Here is a 19,925-nt window from a genome sequence, read left to right on the forward strand (position 1 = left end):
GCCCCCCACGGACCTCTGCCCACAACACATATACATCCAAGCCAGCGCATCCATCACTTCCAAGCTCTGGAACACAACCAACAGCTCTATCAAAACTGGCACCTTCCCCATTGGCTGGAAACACGCCTTCTCCTGAAGAAACCTTCGGCCAACCCATCGGAACTAAAGAATTTCTGGCCCATCTCGCTGCTACCCTACTCCACCAAAGTACTGGAGAACGAGCAATCCATGCACAACTATGGAATTTCATCAAGGCCAACAACTCCCTGGACATCTCCCAGTCTGCCTTACGCAGCAACCACAGCACAGAGAAAGCCGTCCCGGCAGCCACAGACGACATCAGATTACTCTTAGACCGCAACCACACCGCAGTGCTCATTCTCCTTGACCTCCCAGCAGCCTTCAACACGCTCTCCCACAGCACTCTATGCATCATACTCCATGATATAGGAATCCTCGGGAGAGCCCTGTAATGGATCCACTCCTTCCTCTCCGGGAGGAGGCAGAGGGACAGACTTCCACCCTACAGATCCACAGGAGTCTACTGCGGAGTCCCCCAAGGATCCTCACCGAGTCCCACACTGTTCAACGTATATATGGCCCCTCTTGTAGCCATTGTCAGAAGCCACGGTATGAACATCGTGTCATGCCGATGAGACACAACTCATCATTTCCCTCACTGAAGACCCTGACATGGCCAAAAGGAATTTCCACCCAGGAATGGACACCGTCGCCACCTGTATGAGAGAAAGCTGCCTCAGGCTCAACTACGACAAGACTGAGCTCATCATTTTCAGAAACGCCACCTCCACTTGGGACGACTCCTGGTGGCCTACATCCCTCAGCATCCCCCTGCACCGACTGACCATGCCCACAACCTAGGCATCATCCTCATCTCCTCCCTATCCATGACCCGCCAGTTAAACTCTGTCACCTCCGCCCAATGGTGCACACTCCGTAAACTTTGGAAGATCTTCAGATGGATCCCAGCAGACTCGCCGGACAGTCACCCACGCCTTAGTCACAAGCAAGCTCGACTACAGCAACGCCCTTAACGCCGGCACCTTGACTAGAAACATCAAAAGACAGCAACTCATCCAGAACGCCGCCGCCAGACTCGCTCTGGACCTCCCACACTGAGAACACATCTCGCAACATCTGAAGACCCTTCACTGGCTCCCGATCGAGAAACAAATCCCCTTCAAGCTACTCACCCACAAGTACAAGGCCATACACAACGCAGGACCAGCCTACCTGAACCACCGTGTCTCCTTCCACACCACTGCCATATTCCTCCGCTCCGCCCAGATGGCCCTGGCCACCATCCCTCTCATCCGCAAAACCACTGCTGGAGGACGATCCTTCACCTACATTGCAGCAAAGAGCTGGAACAACTTCCCCCTGCACCTCAGACAAAGCCGACGCTCACCATCTTCAGGAAGAACCTCAAGGCATGGCTCTGAAGATGAGGAACCCCACTCTGCCACCTCCCCTCCCCCAACACCTTGAGACCCTCATGGGTGCATAGCCACGCTTTACGAAAACTGATTGATTGTTTGGTAGACGATAAAAGCAGAATAAGGAACTACTGCCAGCCTAGGAGGATCTAGAGAATGAGTGATCAAAAATGAAAACCAAGATTTATTCTGAATATACAGGAGAGGGAGCTGGGGCTAGCTCAGGCGGGCACACATCTGGGACCAAATAGTGTGCTCCATACTGACAATGGGAATCTGTAATGTTAACTTGCAAAAGGATGCCTCCCATCCACAAAACCACCTCTGAAAAACTGGAGACCAAGTTGAGGTGGGGCAGAGACTGAGAAGATGACTAGTCTCCTAGAGAATCAAGGTCGATCAAGATTTGTGTGTTGTCTACATACGCTGTAAGATACCTAAAGAGAAGATAAGAGTAGCCAGAGGGGTGATGTAGATGTTGAACAGGGTAGGCTGGGGGGGAAGAATCCTGTGGGACATCGTGATATGCATAAACTTGTATAAAAGAGGAGAACTAGGGAGATACATGTATAGCTTGAGTACTGTATTTTACATGGGAAGTGGTCAGGGCCAAAGCCTAGTCAGTTATACCTGTGTCTAGGAGACGAAATAGAAGAAGCTCATGAAACATTGTTGCAAGCAGTGGATTAATCAAGGAAAATCAGAATGGTGTTAGAGTATGTTTTTTTTTTTCCTCAGTAGAGGAACAATAAGAGCCTGTTTCCAGTTGGGTGATACTGTGGAGCTGGGGAAAGATGGATTGAAGAGCTCATGTAGCACAGGACCAAATGTATTGGAAATAAGATGAAGATTGCTAGCAAACCATTGCCTTGAGAAGGGAACCTGATTTAATATTAGAAGTTAGATGCAGGGTTGTTTGAAGTGAGAGAGGCTGAAAGGAAGACAGAGAGGAATGAGCTTGAGCGGCTGGATTGAATGATGAAAAGGAAGAGAAGTAGAGTCCTGAGTTAGGCAGAGAGCAGCAAATGAATTAACTACTTTATTATGATAATATTGAGAAAGATAGTCACAGAAAGACCAGAATTGATTCTAGTATTTTCTCAGAGTTCAGAGATAGAAGGCCCAATTAGTATGAGAATAGTGCTTTCTCCAGGTTTTGTCAGCCTGCTTGCACTGAAACTTAAGCTCATGAAGCTTTTTAGTGATCCATTGAGCTGAAGGGAGACAGTGATTTAAGGTCACAGCCTTAAGAGGGATTAAAGCATTTGTCATAGTTGGACTCTTGCTCTAGGCAAGACTGCTGGTTTAAGGATGACACCACTTAAGTTTGTAGGCGAATATGCCAGTCCTACAACAAAAAGTAACTGTCATCCCAACCCTTCCGGCTCACGAGGAGTACCTCACCAAAAATCCAAAGCAGTCAAAGGTGATTTGTGGCAGCCTTTACGCATGGACTCGAGTGTGACATCTGAGGGAGCGTCATGGTTAAACGGAGATTACCCCTTTCTCACATTAACATGTCTCAGTCACACACACACAGGCAATGAAGAAGATACAGTAGAGTTTTCAATAGTTTTTATTTTAGGAAAATTGCAATCTGCGATAAGTTGCATTGGCTGCAATGATTAGGATAATGAACAGTGCAAGAAACAGAATGCTAAAGACGAGTCATTAATACAAAGCCCCCCACCATCTTGCAATATCATGAAATGACATGAAGCTCGTTACCTTGGAATGAGGTCTCTAGCTCAGACTTCGTAGGGACACGAAGACTGGGTCAGCATTAAGGCGACGTGCAGCATCAATAGCAGCAATGGCATCTGGTCGGAATCCCTCTAGCTATCTGTTAAAGTGAGGAGTATTTATACAGATCTACTTGGACCCCTGACATAGGTTTGATCCCAAACAATAGATAACAAGGCGTGCTTGGGATGGTAATTAATATAAACAGTTCCCTCGAAAGCATGAAGAGGGAAAGTACCTAAAGTGAACACCTACAGTTTTTGTCTTTATCGCCTGATCTTGACACCTTAGCGCGGTGACACTGATAATGCAAACTAAAACATGGGCCTAAGTCAAGACAAGGCAGCCATCTTAAAAGAATTAAATAAATGTGCTAAAACAGTGCAAGCTAAGTAGGGTAAAGGTCACTGGGTGACAGGGCACGAGTCTGCAAGCCACAGGCTAAGCTAACTCCTGTATCCCATTAAAACAATCTAGGATTCAGTACACATTCAGGTCATTAGTGAGCTAAGAGTCAGAGGGCTTCACATATTTTGAAATGAAGTGGTTGAGAGAAGATATATTGCTGAGAATCTTAGCCCCACCATTGGAGTAAGTTATTTTGACACAGGCTCATTTGATGAGAGGGGATATAGGAGCATGAGAGAGGGATGTCATTGTCCTATTAAAGAATGTAGAATAATGATCAGATCCTATCAAAGGATGGGAGTGAGACAAGTGATAATCCAAAGAATGGGAGTGAGACAAGTGATAATCCAAAGGATGGGAGTGAGACAAGTGATAATCCAAAGAATGGGAGTGAGGCAAATGATAATCCAAAGGATGGGAGTGAGACAAGTGATAATCCAAAGAATGGGAGTGAGGCAAATGAGAGTGATCTTGTGAAGTTGAAATGAAATCATGAGTGTGACTGGCTTCATGAGTAAGGCCTGTTATGAAATGAGAGAGACTTACAGCAAGAATCTGAAAAATGTAAGATGTCAGTGCTGAGATTTGACTAAACTGGATCCTAACTCTGGCAGTGTGAGAAAACTACCAGACCGTTAAGTAATCGAAAAAGGTAGAGGCGAAACATAGCACTGGACCTGATGGACCATAGACCAGAAAACCAGAAAGTGTGCAGTAGGGAGAAAAAGTGAACCTAAGGTTAAGTAGCCCAGTTTGTAAGAATGAGTCCAGTCTGGCTTGACTGAAAGATTGTTTTAGGCAATGGCGAGATTTCGGCCTTATTCACTGGGCAGGGGAGATGGACGGAGTTGTATTTTGAAGGAGTGGCTTGAGAGAGATCCGATGTATTGTTACCCACTCTGACAACACTCTATATGTACACTGCACAATGAAATCTAGAGCATAAGGTAAAATACTGACTGCCATAGGCTACGCTTTCTTAACTACTAAAATGTGTTCACCCCACTCTTTAAGTGGCCTACTGGGGATGATGGACTCCTAACCTTAAAGGATTGTAATAGTAATGCACGGTCGGTTGGACGCTCGTCAGCTTGATAAGCGCAAGTCTTCTTGTGGGGTGCTGGAACTCCAGAGAGTCTGCTCGTTACTACACTGAAAGGGCAGTTTCATCAAAGAAAGAGCTGAACGGCTTGGTTTGTCTTTTCAGCGCTAAGTTTAGGTGAGAGGAGTGCTTTTCAGTTTCACCAGGAACCATCCTGCAAAAACTTTAGTCCGTTTTTCTTCTTCAGACACAGTTGAGGCACATGGCTTTGAACCTTTGTGCCCTAAACTCCTTTCTTTTATGGCTGAAAGTCTCCTCTGTGGAGCTCGGAATCCTGCACTGGCTGCACATGGTGTAAAATGTTGTAGTAAGCCAAAAGATAAACCTGATGCAGCTGGATAAACGAAGTCCACCTGGGAAAACAAAACCTTGAATGACTAAAATTTGTGACTGTTCACTTGAAGTTTACTTGGAGTGCAATACAACTTGGAATTTTAGTCTGTAAAGGGTAATATACTAGAGCGTATGTGGAAACCAACCTTTTATGATGTTCACAGCGGTGGGCAACTTGATATCCTGTTACTATAGTGGTGAGGATTCGCAGAGGGAAGTAACGTTTGGCCACCAGAGATGCTTGGTACACTGTTTGGTTTGTGATTTATGGTTAAAATCTCTCTGTGTTTCGTAAAAAAGAAAATAATGCGCTACCGTGAGCTCATATTGCCTACCGGCTACAGTAATAATATGAACAGACACAACGATCCCCGTCACCCCTGGGAACCTTGGTGATATAGAATGTAGTTAATAAAGCGGCTTCGTATATCGTGATGTGGCTGGCTGGTGAATTTAAAAAAAAAAAAAAAAAAAAATCACACAAAGCCAAACTTGCTCAAGTTGTAATAAGCTAGACACACTCCTGATGTTTTCGAGCTTGTTGCCCACAGGGTTTTCCACATCCTGATACTTAAAGATAATTGGTTTTAAGCTTTGCTTTTGTAAGTACGTATGTTTGAGTCAATACGTACTTTTTGTGTGCATGACTTCTCCACTGCAATGGGAGTTACCTCACATCTAAGGCAAACTGTTCCTGTAGGTATGATTAGTTGGACAGCTACAAGTGTGTTTTAATCTTAGCAACGTCATACTTTCTGTCCTGAATGCAGTTACAGTGAGGGGACAGGAGAGATCAGAGGGAAAGGATGGAGACGACTTAATAGGGGACTACGTTATGCATTGATTGTTCCCCATTATTTGACGTTTACCTTTTGCTGTCTTCTGTTCCTCTCCTAGGTGTGGCGGTACCTTCCTAAGGAACGAGGTTGATTGCTTTTGCGTCAATACCACAAAAATGTATTTATTCAATGAATCTCTCTACGACATCATCCCTTCAAATGCAAGTCTCCTAGGATCTGAGGATCCCCAGAGCCCAATCAACACTCCAATCTCCCAGTCTAGGGACTGCCAAGAAAGGTAACGTTTTGAGTAACACCTAGTGGAGATGCCTCATTCATGTTCTGGTTTCCCATGGGACAATGGCATGTCATGTTTATGTTGGGTACCCGATCTGATGCTCATATATCAAAAAATGTGCATGCGCAGTCTATCTGGCATCTAAAAAATACAATAATGTAATTGGGTTAACTATAATTTTACCCTAGTGGACAAGGGTAAGTATGAATTCTGACAATGGCTTGAATCATTTTGAAGTTGTGGTGGCCCCTGCTTTGAATACATGGTTTAAATCTGAAACATTTCCCTATTTTGTCAAATATGATTATACATGGGTGCTGTGCGCTAGCCGCAAACCAGTTTGGCTTATCAGCCTATTTGCCTTATCTGACTCCTCCTGAGGTAGTACTTAATGAGGAATCTAAAGTTTCGCCAGCCTGACATTCTCCTACAAACCACTGCAGAAAGAGCCATGATTGGCCCAAAGCCATGGACCTTCTTAGGCTAAATCACAGATCATCGTTTGTTCAGGGGATTGTTGCAGAGTGATCTGTGAAACCATTATTTTATATGACAAGACAAGTCCTTCACAAACATGGTCTCCTCAACGTCCTGCTCACTGGTTATTAAACGCACTTTCCAAGTCCGTCACTACCTGTTGCATTTAGCATGCCAAACAAAAACGATGGCATACACACTCTGTGCTAATGAATTGATAAAGTTGTACTAAAATCCATTTTTCCTAGACAAGTGCGGATGGAGATCTGTTTGAGATTTCTTTGTTTTTCCGCACTAAGGTTTTTCTTATTCTTTTGTTTGTGATGTCTATCCTTTGCATCACAGGCTGCCTCCTACAGGTCCAAAGGTGGTGGCTCATATTTGTCATCCCTATTTCTGCATTTTATGCATTGCAATTTTTCATCCAAAAAGTTGAGAAGAAAATGTTCTTACCTGTTGTATTTGCTGTTCTTCATCATTTAAAACACCCTCAAAGAGCCTGCGCTTACTACATTAACAGCAATAAATCGGCAAAATGCACCAAGAACACAGTGGCTCCCAATTGCTAGCTAAACGTCTTGTGCATTCTGCATCCAAACTGAAGGGCTACTTGATGCCCCTTCAACAAATCCTAATGGAAACACAAATTGGGCAATGTACCATCCATGGAATGTCATATCCTTGTTAGATGGTCCATCCAAGACATAGAGCATGAAAAACACATGAAAACCAGTGGGTGATGTGGGCTGACCCAAAGCTCCACAATCTTCTCCTTAGTTCTTTCTTTTTTAGGACTTCTAACATAAGGTCGTTTGAACTAAAGCTGTCTGTAGCTAGACCTAAAATGCATACTTGTATGTCTCTTCCTCTCTCTTCTCTCAGATGTACAGGTCCAGTTTGTTTGCCTTATGGAAATGAGGTGTCAAGTTTGGCAGTATTCAGCAGCGATGGACCATATATTTACAATGTCCGTGTTAGCCCGATGGCGAGCGTCGTGCAAGCTGGAACAAACTTCACAATGGACGTGTCGGGGTGCTTGGCGAGTTCATTTGAAAAGACGTTAGGTGAGAATTGGTTTTTGGCCGAATAGTAGCATTTAGTAGTGAAACACTTGCATCTGATAGATTACCTTTTTTAGGAATGAAGATCAGTAGGCTACCTGCATAAAGAGCATTACGTGTTTGGCCAGGATAGTTTGGAAGAACAGAACATTGCAAACACCAATGCTGTCTGACCTTATTCAGGAATGTAGTTTCGGGGTGGGGGATATTTGGGTTGTTACATCCCCCTAAAATATGCGTTCTGTAGCAAATAGTTGGGTGCAAGTGCTTTCAGTCTGGTAATATGAAGTATATGTTGGATATCACCTGGAATTTTTCCATGCCCACACTGACAAAAACACAGGCACGCTCCTTCTCCTCTGTTTTAAAAGCCTTGAAAATGCTGATTAGTTGAAAAATATTGGGGGTTATTACGACCTTGGCAGGCGGCATCACTTAACATTAAAATAGAAATGAAGAAGCAGAGTTTTGTTTGCACAGCTACTGTGATCTCAGGGCTCACTCGTTCTGTGCTTATGTTTTAAGTCGGTATTAATAAAGCATTTGCTTGATATTTTGGAAGAGACAGTGGTGGGGTTTCTATTTTTAGGCAGGTGAGGTTAATACCGGCATTTGTTACAGGCTAATTGACTACATGAAAGATTAATTTATGCATGACTGACCTTTGTGGCTAAGTAATAAAACAGAGTGGATGCTGGTAGAAAACAAATCCATCAAACAGCAGAACTTAGAGTTTATATAGCTTAATTATGAAGGCCTTAACTTCAACATTGCTAAAACCTAAAATATCGGGCTTTTACCCCAGACAGAACTTCTATATGGGAACAGCCTTTAAATCTTTGCAGCAGTGCACTGGGAAATGAGAATGTCTAAAGTTCCTGTGGTGGCTAGAATGCTTGGCACCAAGGAAATGGATGAATGGGTGAAGGCTTTTAATGAGGGTACCACAGCAAGAGAGTGTGAGTACAGACTTGAGTTAGGGAACAGTTCAATCACCACCAAGAGAAAATTGGTGAATATGCAGAAACTCAAATTAGAGTCTCGAATGAGATGATTAATGCGAATCTTGGATTGGCGTGCCTATACACTTGTCACGAAAATGAACTTGACATTACTAGTGGAATTGGCCCAAAGGTATGAGGTGGATCTGAATAAGACTAAAGCATTACAGATGAGTTAGATGAGTTAGAGTGTGTTTTAACCCCTTTGCTGCCAGCCCCCCCCCCCCCAATCAGGTGCCAAGCCTTTTTTGGCTATTTGGGGCAGTTTGCGCTTAGGCCCCCATAACTTTTTGGCCACATAAGCTACCCACACCAAATTTAAGTCCTTTTTTCCAACATCCTATGGATTCTAGAGGTACCCAGACTTTGTGGGTTCTCCTGATGAGAGCAAGAAAGTAGCCAAAATACAGCAAAAATTTCGTTTTTTTAAAAAGAAATGGGAAAAAAGGGCTGCAGAAGAAGGCTTGTGTTTCTTCCCTGAAAATGGCATCAACAAAGAGTATGCAGTGCTCCAATCACCAGCTTTCAGGAACAGGCAGACTTGAATCAGAAAACTCACTTTTTTCAACACAGTTTTGGCATTTTACTGGAACATACCCCATTTTTACTAAATTTTTTTATGCTTTCAGCCTCCTTCCAGTTAGTGACAGAAACTGGTATGAAACCAATGCTGGATCCCTGAAAATTCTGAATTCAGCAAGGGGTAATTTGTGTAGATCCTACAAGGTTTTCCTACAGAAAATAACAGCTGAAATAAAAAAAATGTTGAAATTGAGGTGAAAAAAACCAGCCATTTTTCTCAACGTTTTACTCTGTAACATTTTCCTGCGATGTCAGATTTTTAAAAGCCGTATACCGTTAAGTCTGCTGGACTCTTTTGGTTGGGGAGATATATAGGGCTTGTAGGTTCATCAAGAACCCTAGATACCCAGAGACAATAAATGAGCTGCACCTTGCAATGGGTGTTCATTCTATACCGGGTATACAGCAATTAATTTGCTGAAATATAAAGACTGAAAACTAGGTATCAAGAAAACCTTTGTATTTCTGAAATGGGCTAAAGATAAGGTGCTGAAGCAGTGGTTGTGTGCACATCTCTGAATTCCGGGCTGCCCATACTAACATGTGAATTATAGGGTATTTCTCAAATAGATGTCTTTTTTTATACACTCTCTTACATTTGGAAGGACAAAATGTAGAGAAAGACAAGGGGCAATAACACTTGTTTTGCTATTCTGTGTTCCCCCAAGTCTCCCGATAAAAATGGTACCTCACTTTCGTGGGTAGGCCTAATCCTCGCAACAGGAAATGCAACATGGACACATCACATTTTTACACTGAAATCGGACGTGTTTTTTGCAAAGTGCCTAGCTGTAGATTTTGGCCCCTTGCTCAGCCGGCACCTAGGGAAACCTACCAAACTTGTGCATTTTTGAAAAGTAGATACCTATGGGAATCTAAGATGAGGTGACTTGTGGGGCTCTCACAAGGTTCTGTTACCCAGAATTCCTTGCAAACCTCAATTTGTCCAAAAGATACTTTTTCCTCACATTTCAGTGACGGAAAGTTCTGGAATGTGAAGGAATCCTGGGAGCTGTGACTTGTGTGGATCCCCCAATGTTTTCTTTCCCAGAATCCCCAGCAAACCTCAAATTTAGCTAAAAAAATCACTTTTTTCCCACTTTTCTGTGTGGGATCTCTGCAGAGGGACAAATTTTCTACCACCCAACGTTCCCCTCAGTCTCCCGGTAAAAATGATACCTCACTTGTGTAGGTGGGCCAAGTACCTGTGACAAGGAAAAGCCAAAAACATGTCGAAATTGAGGGGGAACCAAAGGTGGGGCCAAAAGAGCAGTTTGGAAAAAATCATTTTTAGGCTGACAAGTGGAGCAGAATTGTTATCGGCATAGATGAGACACTGCTGGGTGGTAGGAATTTTGTGGATTCCTGCAGATGCCGGAAGGTTCCATCACAAAAATGTGGTAAAAATTTGTCATTTCCAGCAAAGTTGGAGGTTTGCAGGGCATTGTCGGTAAGAAAATGGTGAAGGGTGCATGTGAAGCACACCACCCTGGACTCACCCAGATGTTTAGTTTTCAGATGTGTCTAGGTCTTGTGGATTTTTCTACATTGCAGCATCCCAAAGTCCAAAAAGTGCAGCCCTCACCATTCCAAGTGGGACGATTTTGAGAGTTTAGGCAAGCTCTCATGGCCCAAATGTAAAACCAGATCATCAAATGTCATCTTGCTTGCTGTGGGATAAGATGTTTTAGTGTGCCGGGGGAGAGCTGAAAGACTGTTACCCCCTTCAGTTGGGGTGAGGGCATAACCATGCCCATACTGGTTAGTAGCCACCACCACACTTTATATTTTTTTTTGTAATTCCCTGGCATCTAGTAGACTTTCTGCCCCCGGGTGTGGATCAGGGGTAATTGCCCCATCTGCCCACTGGTGGGCAGAAAAACTTTGGCTTCATTTATTTGGGGTGGGAGTATGGCCATACCCCCACCCTCTTATTTTGAAAAACAAATCTTCCCTGGTCTCTGGTGAGCTTTCTGGCCAACAGTAATGTGCCCCCACAGGGAGCGACCCCTACCCAAAGGGCTGCCCCCCCCAAACAAAACACGCCCACATACACACACACACAATCCCTGGTGCCCGAAGTGGTTTCTGCCCTAATAGAAATAGGCCGATCTGCCCCCAAGGGGGACAGAAATGGGCTAAAAACAATTTGCCCCTCGGGAGCGGGGGTAGAAAACGGCTTAGAATAAATGCCCCCCCCTTGGGGAGTGAACCTTGCCCAAGGGGTCACTCCCCTTCTTTGTTTATCCAAAGTAAACAAAATCCCTGGTGTCTATTGGACATTCCTGCAGCACGATCGCTATGCCTGTCCTTCCTTTTTCGTGCCTCCTTGCCCCCCGTACTGAGAAGAAACTAACCAGTTTCTCCTCTGGTCGTGCTGGAAGCATTGCTTCCAGCGTGACGGGAGTTTACCTCTGGTGAAGTCAGTGCGTGTTGGCGCTCTGATGTCATCAGATGTCACTGGGGAGATGGGAGAGGGGATTCGGGGTTGGAAGGGGAAGCAATTTTTTTTTTTTTTTCCCTTCCAGCCCTGCCCTGGGGGTGGTGGGGAGGAGGCTCTAGGGGGGGAGCGCCAGTGCTCCCCGAGGGCCTATACCAGGATGTAGTGGTTACGTCTGTGGCGCCATAACCACTACGTCTGTGGTGGGGAAGTGGTTAATGAAAGACATAGTTGACATGAGATTTTCGGGAATGAAAACTCAAATTAGAGAATTACTTTGAAACATTCAGAAATGGAATGCATTGGATAAGTGTGAAGCTAAATGGATGAAAGAGAAAGGTTTAAAGAAACCCCCAGGAGAGCTATTTCCTTTAGAAGGGGAGGGGCTTGCGACAAACTTCCCGTTGAGAGAAGTGCTTTGTGGAATTTATGTACATGTTCCTTGGAGCAGAAGTGATCTTTCATCCTTTTATTAATGACTTCCAAAAATTGAGAGAGAAGCCAGTGGAATGGTACAAACAAGTTGAGAGGTTTGTGAAAATATCGCAGTTGTGGGTTGATCTGAAAACATTGTTTGACATTGTGGTTCTGAGCGATTTTGTGGGCAGAATGTAAAGTGTCTGTTCAGTGGCCCGAAACGGGGCCACCAAGAAGTGCAGTGATGAAAGGTCCCTCGCCGTTGGTGATGTAAAAGTGTCAACAGGTTTTGACATTTTTTAAAATACCACCCTAAGATGTAGATTCTGTTATGATTGACAGAACGACACAGGACCAAAAAGAATTGATTCATGCTTGTTATGAGAGATTGTTGCAGGCATTCAAGCAATATAGTGGAATGGAGACGTTTGAAACCAAAGATACGGACATGTTGTGTCAATGGTTTGTGACAGGATTGAGACCTGAGCTTAGCATGATTCAGAAGCATTTGATTGGTTGGCAGAATAAGTGAGGTGATGAGATTTTTAGATATGTCAAACTCTGCAATGATGAGCAGGAGATGAAGCAAAAAAAGTTAAAGAAGAAATTAATGGTCGCTTAGATGAAAGCAGCTCAGAGAACTAGTCCGATTCAGCAGTTTATAGGTAATGTTGGTGCTGTGCAAGGTGTTTTATCGGCAAGAACTGAATCCAATGCAGGGTAGAGGTCTGAAGTGAATGGCCACACTGTCTTTTTTGATTGACACAGGTGCTACCCTTTCTACTCTGACAACAGTAGAGGTCCCAAACATACCCCTCTCAGGAAAAAGTACAAGATGTAGGAGTAGCATATAAAGAGATAACCCAAGAAACTTCAGAAATACCAGGGAAAATGTAGTCCTTTGAAGAGAAAGACAATCTTGTGGTGTTATTCCAGCCCAGTAAACCTTCTTGGAACGGATTTACTCTGTAAAACGAACTGCATCATCTATTGTACACCGACAGGCATAGAGATGCACACTCATAATGAGGATGCTGCCTTTAAACTCACAAAGGATGGGTCTTACTCTGCTGACTATTGATGAGTTGCCCTCAGATTTGAAAGACCCAGTAAAATCCAAAGTGTGGGATTTTTCAGGAAAATATATCAGACTGATTAATGGTATTGAGCCTGTCCGAATCACTGTCAAGCCAAATGTGGAGTATTCGAGAACACCACAATATAATTTGACACCTGAGACAATTACTGGGAGAACTCCCGAAATTGAGTCTGTAATCCAGCAGGGAATCTTGAAGGAAATAATGGGCAGTCCTTGCAATTCTCCCCATATGGGCTTGCAGAAGCTGAATGGGAAGTATAGGATTGTAGAGGACTAGTGAAGGGTGAACAACATTGTTGTCCCATGTTACTGAATCCACTTGTGATATTGTTTTGGATTCCATACGAGGCTGAGTGGTGGTTCACTGTCATTGATTTGTATCAAGCCTTTTTCTCGATACCGTTGCATGAGGATAGCCAGTTCCTCTTCGCATTTTGGTTCAGAAATCCTGTTTTGTCATTGTGCCGATTCCCAAAAAGGTACACTCAAACCCCTTCCATTTTCAACAAGATTCTTAAGAAAAATCTGGAGTCCTTGGTTATGCCTTGTAATTCAGATCTGATACAATACATTGATGACCTATTGGTGGTGTTGAATACTCAAGAAGCTTGCACACAGGATGCTGTTGCACTGTTGAACCACCTGGCTTTGAATGGACATAAAGTATCCCCAGGAAAGTTTCAGTATTGAGGTTCAATACCTTGGACATCACATTGAAAAGGGGGCGAGGAAAGTTTCACAAGAGAATTTCAGCCATTTTGAAAGAGTATGCCAACTACGCAGAGAGAAGTCAGGATGTTTTTGGGAATGGTGGGCCACTGTCGCCAGTGGATACCCAACTTTTCCAGAGTGGCCAAGCCTATACAGAGGCTGAGACACACAGGATGTGTCTGATCCAGTATCCTGGGAAAATGCTTGTCTAATTGCCATCCTAGAGCTGATAGAATGTATGTTGTGCCCCAGCACTGGGGATGCCTGGGTACAATAAGTAATTTGCACTTTACTGCCGCAAGAGGGAGGGCTACACTCTGCTTACACATGCCCATAGAAATGCCAAGAGGCCTGTGGCCTACTTTTGTGTTACATTAGATCCCGTAGCTGCAGAACTGCTTGGTTGTCTTAAAGCTGTAGCGGCAGGCAGTGTCAGCATAGAGAGATGCGAAAATATAGTTATGGGTCACCTGTTGACTGAGTTTGTTCCCCCCTTCAGTGGAATTGTTGTGGCCAAGAACTAGAACCATATACCTCATGCATAAACTTCACGTCTTGATGATGATCCCAATATGCATGTAAAGGGGAATCAAAGCATGGTCGAAAATAGTACTTTGACTCTAAAAAAAAGAATGTATAAAATGATAGGAGCAACTGTACTGCATAGTTGTGACTTTGGTTGTATGTATATACTTTGGGGTCACATGTGATATGCCTGAGTAGCTACAATTGGGTTTTGCTTTCTGAAGTTGCTTTGTTTCCCCACTATATTGCTTTTGTTTTGTTTGAAATAAAAAATTATTTGTTTTATTGTTTTTCTCATAGACCTCATTGTAGTTCTGTTATATTTAATTTCAAAAAGGTTTTCTTCTAAGGGACCCTTGCTCCTTTGAAAATACTTACCCCCAGTCCCTTAGTACCTGTGGGCTGTGCCTTGTTTGCTCTAAATCAAAGGACTAGAACCTAGCACCTGACAAGGGGTCACCTTACTAAATATTAGCATGTTATACTTACTGCTGAAAATGTGACTGTCAAGCGCTGCGGTGTTCTAAATCCTTCTACAGTGCTGCCTGTACCTGACCGTGAAAATGATGACTGTGAAGTGGACCATGATTTTCTCAATGTTACTGAACTATGCACCAAGCCGAGACCAGACATACAAGATGAGTTGTTAACTGAATCTGATTTTGTGCTCTATGTTGATGGCTCATGTATATGAGACAGTGAAGGGAGTATGAGAGCAGCTTATGCTGTCTGTACTGTTTCAGGAATTGTTGAAGCTTCCTGGCTTCCAGGGGTATTCTCTGTTCAAGCGGCTGAATTAGTTGCTCCTACAAGGGCATGCTGTGTTTCAGGCAGCTGAAAGTGACAGTATTTACAAACACTCAGTACGACTTGGGTGTTGTTCATGACTTTGGACACCTATCGTCTTCGTGGTGGTTTAGGACTTCTTTTGGATCATCAATACGGAATGGTGAACAAGTGAGAAACCTCCTTGATGCATTACAGTTACCTGAACAAGTTGAGTAGCCAAGTATCCTGCACATTGTACTGGGATAGATCATGTGACCCTAGGAAATAATGATGCTCACTAGGTTGGAAAACACTGTGCTGGCAACGTCTGCACCTTTAACAGAGTACACAAATGACAGAATAGATGAGACTAACTACAACCTTTTGTTGACTGCAGCAGACACTTGGGAAGAAAAAAAGAGGCTTCAAGAGGAGGTTGCAGAGGAAGAACAGCAGAGTTTGGGCCAACCAGGTTGTCAAGAGGGATGATGACATTTGTGTTTCAATGTATAGAAGGCCAATGTTGCAGATTAGTTTTTACCCTCCATGACTAGGCATTTTCATGGTCCAGCTCATGTTGTTAGGAATGTCATGGTGAAATTGTTTAGGCAACCATGGTTTAATCCCAAGTTTAGACTGATGGCAGAAGCATTGTCACAGATGCATTGTGTCTCAACAAACCATGTTAGAAAGAGGACTGCAGTTACATTGAGTCACATATTGAGCTAGGAGGGTCCTTCCACACGATGCAATTGCATTTTATTGAAATGCCCATGTGTAATGGGTTGATGTATGTCCTTGTGATTGTGTGCCTTTTCTCACATTGCGTCAAAGCGTACTCATCCAGAAGGAATGATAGTCTCACTGTAGCAAAACATCTGTTGAGGGAACTTATACCTAGATTTGGCTTCCTAATTTCTGTAGAATCAGATAGTGGGGCTCATTCATTAATAAGGTCCTCAGATTGTTGTGCGCGCATTGTAAGTAGAACAAAGATTGCACTGAAGCTATAGACTTGAGGCTTCGGGTCTTATCAAGCGAGTGAATGGGACACTGAAATCCAGACTGTCAAAAGTGTGTGCTTTGACATCTCTGAAATGGCCTGACGCTTTGCCTTTTCTGTTGATGAGTCTACAGAGCATACCTATTTGAAAGACTCAACTCTCTCTCCACGAGATCATCATTTGGGAGAGCGATGAGCTTTCCAGCAATTCTTGGAAATGCACTTGTGAACATCAAAGATGATGTCCTTGACTATTGTAAAGGGTTAGCTGATGTGGTGTGTTCAGTCTCTCATCAGGATCGAGCAGGTACAGCTTATCTGCATCAGGAACAATTACATGACCTTAGTTCCAGTGACTGGGTCTTGGTGAAGAAGCATATGAGGAAGACTTGCTTGGATCACCGTTGGTGTGTGCCGTATCAAGCTATCTTGGTCACTACGTGTGGAGGTCTCAACAACTGGGTGCATGCTTCCCATACTCAGAGTTGAATGTCCCATTGAAAGGACGGCTTGAATAACCTCCTTTTGTCTGTCACCACCGGCACTTCTGTAACAGGTGCTATCAGGGGTCAAACAGAGCTTGAAACAGCACTTGATTTGTCCCAGGGAGGTCTTGAACAATCCACAGTTGAAGGTGACGCAACTGAATCTTGTCCTGTGGTGGTGAACGAGTCAAATTCAGAATCCGACCTTAATAAATGATCTAGTGCTGGAAAAAAGCAAGTGGAAGCTGGAGACCGATGGCCCAGAGAGCAAGAAAGAGAGAAATTGAGTAGGTCTAAAGAATGTGTGCCACAAACAATCCCCGAGGATGTTGTGGACTGTAATCTAAGTGATAGTGAGAATGAGGTGGTGGCATTGAGGAGGTCAAAGAAAACGAGAGTGCTCTGTTGGACGTACTTGCTACCTGAATCGACATTTACTGCAAATGACAGAGAACGTTTTGGGATCATTCTGCAAATCCAACTGAATCTCTTTAAACTGGACATTGTGTTTAAGTTCTGTTTCAAAGTTCCATTGCTGTTGGATAGAATGAGACATTTCATTTTGGGTGTATCAGTGATTTTGAACTGTACACATATTAGAGACTTTGCAAAATCCTTGAAAAATAATACCCAGGCCAGAGCATAAGAAGGAAAGAGGGTAATCCTTTTGGAAGAACACGGAGTAAGGTTAAGGAAGATTTGTTATTCATAATTTGAACTTTGTCGCTTTGCGCAAGTGAAACTGATGGAGAAATACTCTGTTGCTGCTGCATTTACTGTAAATAGATCTGGCTTTAGAGAAGTAATGGAAGCAAATAAGAAATGTAGACATATGTGCGTAATAGATGCAGTGTTGCTTGTTTCCCTTATAATAATAGTAGTAGTAGTAGTAGTAGTGCTGTTAATAGGAGTGTTTTTCCCTACACCCTCTGTAAAGAAAGAGTTCACTCCTATTGTTTCCCTGCAAACATTAAGCCCTAAAGATGGTAACCTTTTATAGAATAGATAAAAAGGCTTTACATATAGATGATTCAAGAGGAGATTACTCTGCAAATGTATATTTTAGGTTGCTTTGGGAGTATAGTAATACAGTGAATGCAGGAGATTGCTACACGTGTATGCAATTACCGGTTTCTGTGTCAGAAGACTTTACATGTTATCCATTGAATTATGGAATTCTTGCAGTCTTTTGTTGAGCATATTTTACAATGAGACTTTTCCTGTACTATTTTCTGAACTATGACTTGGTACTTTTCAGAAGTTTTTGTTTAAACACCTGAACAAAAATCCTTACTTTAAGGGTGAAAAAATAATGGGAAAATATTTTGTATCACAAAAGCCTTTAGACACTCTATATGCACACAGACACAATTTGACCTGTTCAATGACCAATATAGAGAGAAAATTCCTGATTTTGGTTGAAGATAGAAGAATTAAAGTCCAGATCCGGGCCAGACAAAGATCTCAAAGCACAACGCAGGTGGAGTAAAGAGGAGACTGAGCATCAAGGGAAGGGGAATTTCCCAGCTTTAACTTTAGATTGGCAACACAAAGGAGAGTTGTGCGTGAACATTGATCAGTTACATAGACCCAGTGCACCTAGGGAAGAGTGATTATGAGCATGTGTTTGATGTCAGAGGATAGAGTGAGTTCTATCTAGATGGACAAGATCCTGTGACTTCTGTAGTGTACTTAATTTGTGGACAATATGCTTTTTTCAAGTTGCTTAAGAAATGGCATGGTACATGGTATCATGAAATAGTGTTTCCAAAGATCTATCATGTGGAGCATTTTGTGAATCCTGCGTGGAGTATGAAACTTAGAACTAGAAGAGGTGTTAGTGATGCAGAAAAAGTGGGAGAAATCTTTGGTGCACTGATTCCATCTGTAGTTGTGCTTCTGAATTACCTGAAAATTAGAAAGTTGTCTACAATAGTCAATAAATTGGCTACTAACAGAGCAAATTACTTATTGTTTGTGGGTTGTGAACATAGAGATAGCGATAAGATCTCTGGTTTTACAGAATAGACTTGCGTTAGGCCTGTCAGAAGCTGAAAGTTCAACAATGTTGCGCTTATATCCCAGACAAGTGTAAGGGTTTGGAAAGGTATATTTGGAACATTTCTGGGTTGACAAAGTATTTGAAAGAGTTGCAAGCTACAGGCGCAGGGGGAAGAAATTTGAAATGGGTTTTCTGCTATAGGCAGATGGTTTAGAAACTTAGGAAGTGGATTTGTAGACTTTATTTTGAAGCTGTTGTTGGTTATTGCCGTATGTGCAGTAGTTCTGATGGCGGGATCAAAACTTTTTAAGAGACGAAGGTTGAAAAGGCGAGGAAAAGAGCAGATATAGAGCTGGAAAGTTGTCAGTTTAAATATTATGATGAGATGAAACGTGTGAAGGAGTCTAGATGAGAACTGATGAGGTTCTAGAAAGTCTAATTGAAGGAAGAAGGAAGTTTGTGATGACTTGATACACTATCAGAAGGCGGTTAAGAAAGCATAAATGGGCTGTACCATTATGCATTTCAGAAATTATAAGAAATCGTAATGTACAAATATAACGTGTTCAAAATGTGTTCATGTAGACGTGGTGCACTTAAATTCATATAAATGAAGTGCACTTATAATGTATAATGAAATGTAAAGTAGTGTGCATATTCTGTAATGAAATTTATTTATTGAAGAAATACACATATATGCAATGTTATTCAAATGTATTGTTATGATCTTAGTTGATATATTTTCATTGTTATTCTTCATTTATTGTACTTATGAGAAATGCATGTATAATTATGTGTTCAAATGTGCATTGCGTTCTATGTTAAGTTCACTGGAGGTAAGGCCTGAAACGTTTTTCTGTGTTTATCCTTCAATGTGGAGTTTTGCTCTTGTTGCATATTTCTTTATTTGCAGGTGTTACTTTACAAGATTCCATTTAACGAAGAGCTTGTTGGTAGTTTAGATGATGGGGTATGGGAAGATGGGTTGCCAAGAACAAGGGGTGTTAACAAGGAGGCATGAAGAACAACTCCCCTCTGGATTACTGGACACAGGAGTGATCCAAGATTGATCTTGTGCTTAGTTCAAGATGAAAGGCTAATGGGAGTTGCAAACTTCAACTGTGCACGGAAAGTGGAAAGTTACAGCTGTTGATGTCCGCTACTGAAAGATCTGCTGAGATTTAAGTTCTGTTTAGTTAGAGAGGCACATTTACTTTACCCTTTGACTAGAGCG

At 42.7% G+C, this 19,925-nt stretch overlaps 1 protein-coding gene across 1 annotated transcript in view; it reads left to right on the plus strand.

Moving 5' to 3' along the window:
- PKD1L1 (polycystin 1 like 1, transient receptor potential channel interacting) overlaps nucleotides 1-19,925 on the plus strand; it is a 1,079,023-nt gene that overhangs the window by 103,759 nt on the left and 955,339 nt on the right. Inside the window, exons 3-4 of the mRNA XM_069216140.1 lie at nucleotides 5,941-6,120; nucleotides 7,480-7,661. Of these exons, the coding sequence (XP_069072241.1) occupies nucleotides 5,941-6,120; nucleotides 7,480-7,661 (362 nt within the window). The remainder of the gene's footprint in view (nucleotides 1-5,940; nucleotides 6,121-7,479; nucleotides 7,662-19,925) is intronic.

Source organism: Pleurodeles waltl, chromosome 2_1 (genome assembly GCF_031143425.1).
Source record: "Pleurodeles waltl isolate 20211129_DDA chromosome 2_1, aPleWal1.hap1.20221129, whole genome shotgun sequence".
NCBI classification, from domain to species: Eukaryota; Metazoa; Chordata; class Amphibia; order Caudata; family Salamandridae; genus Pleurodeles; species Pleurodeles waltl.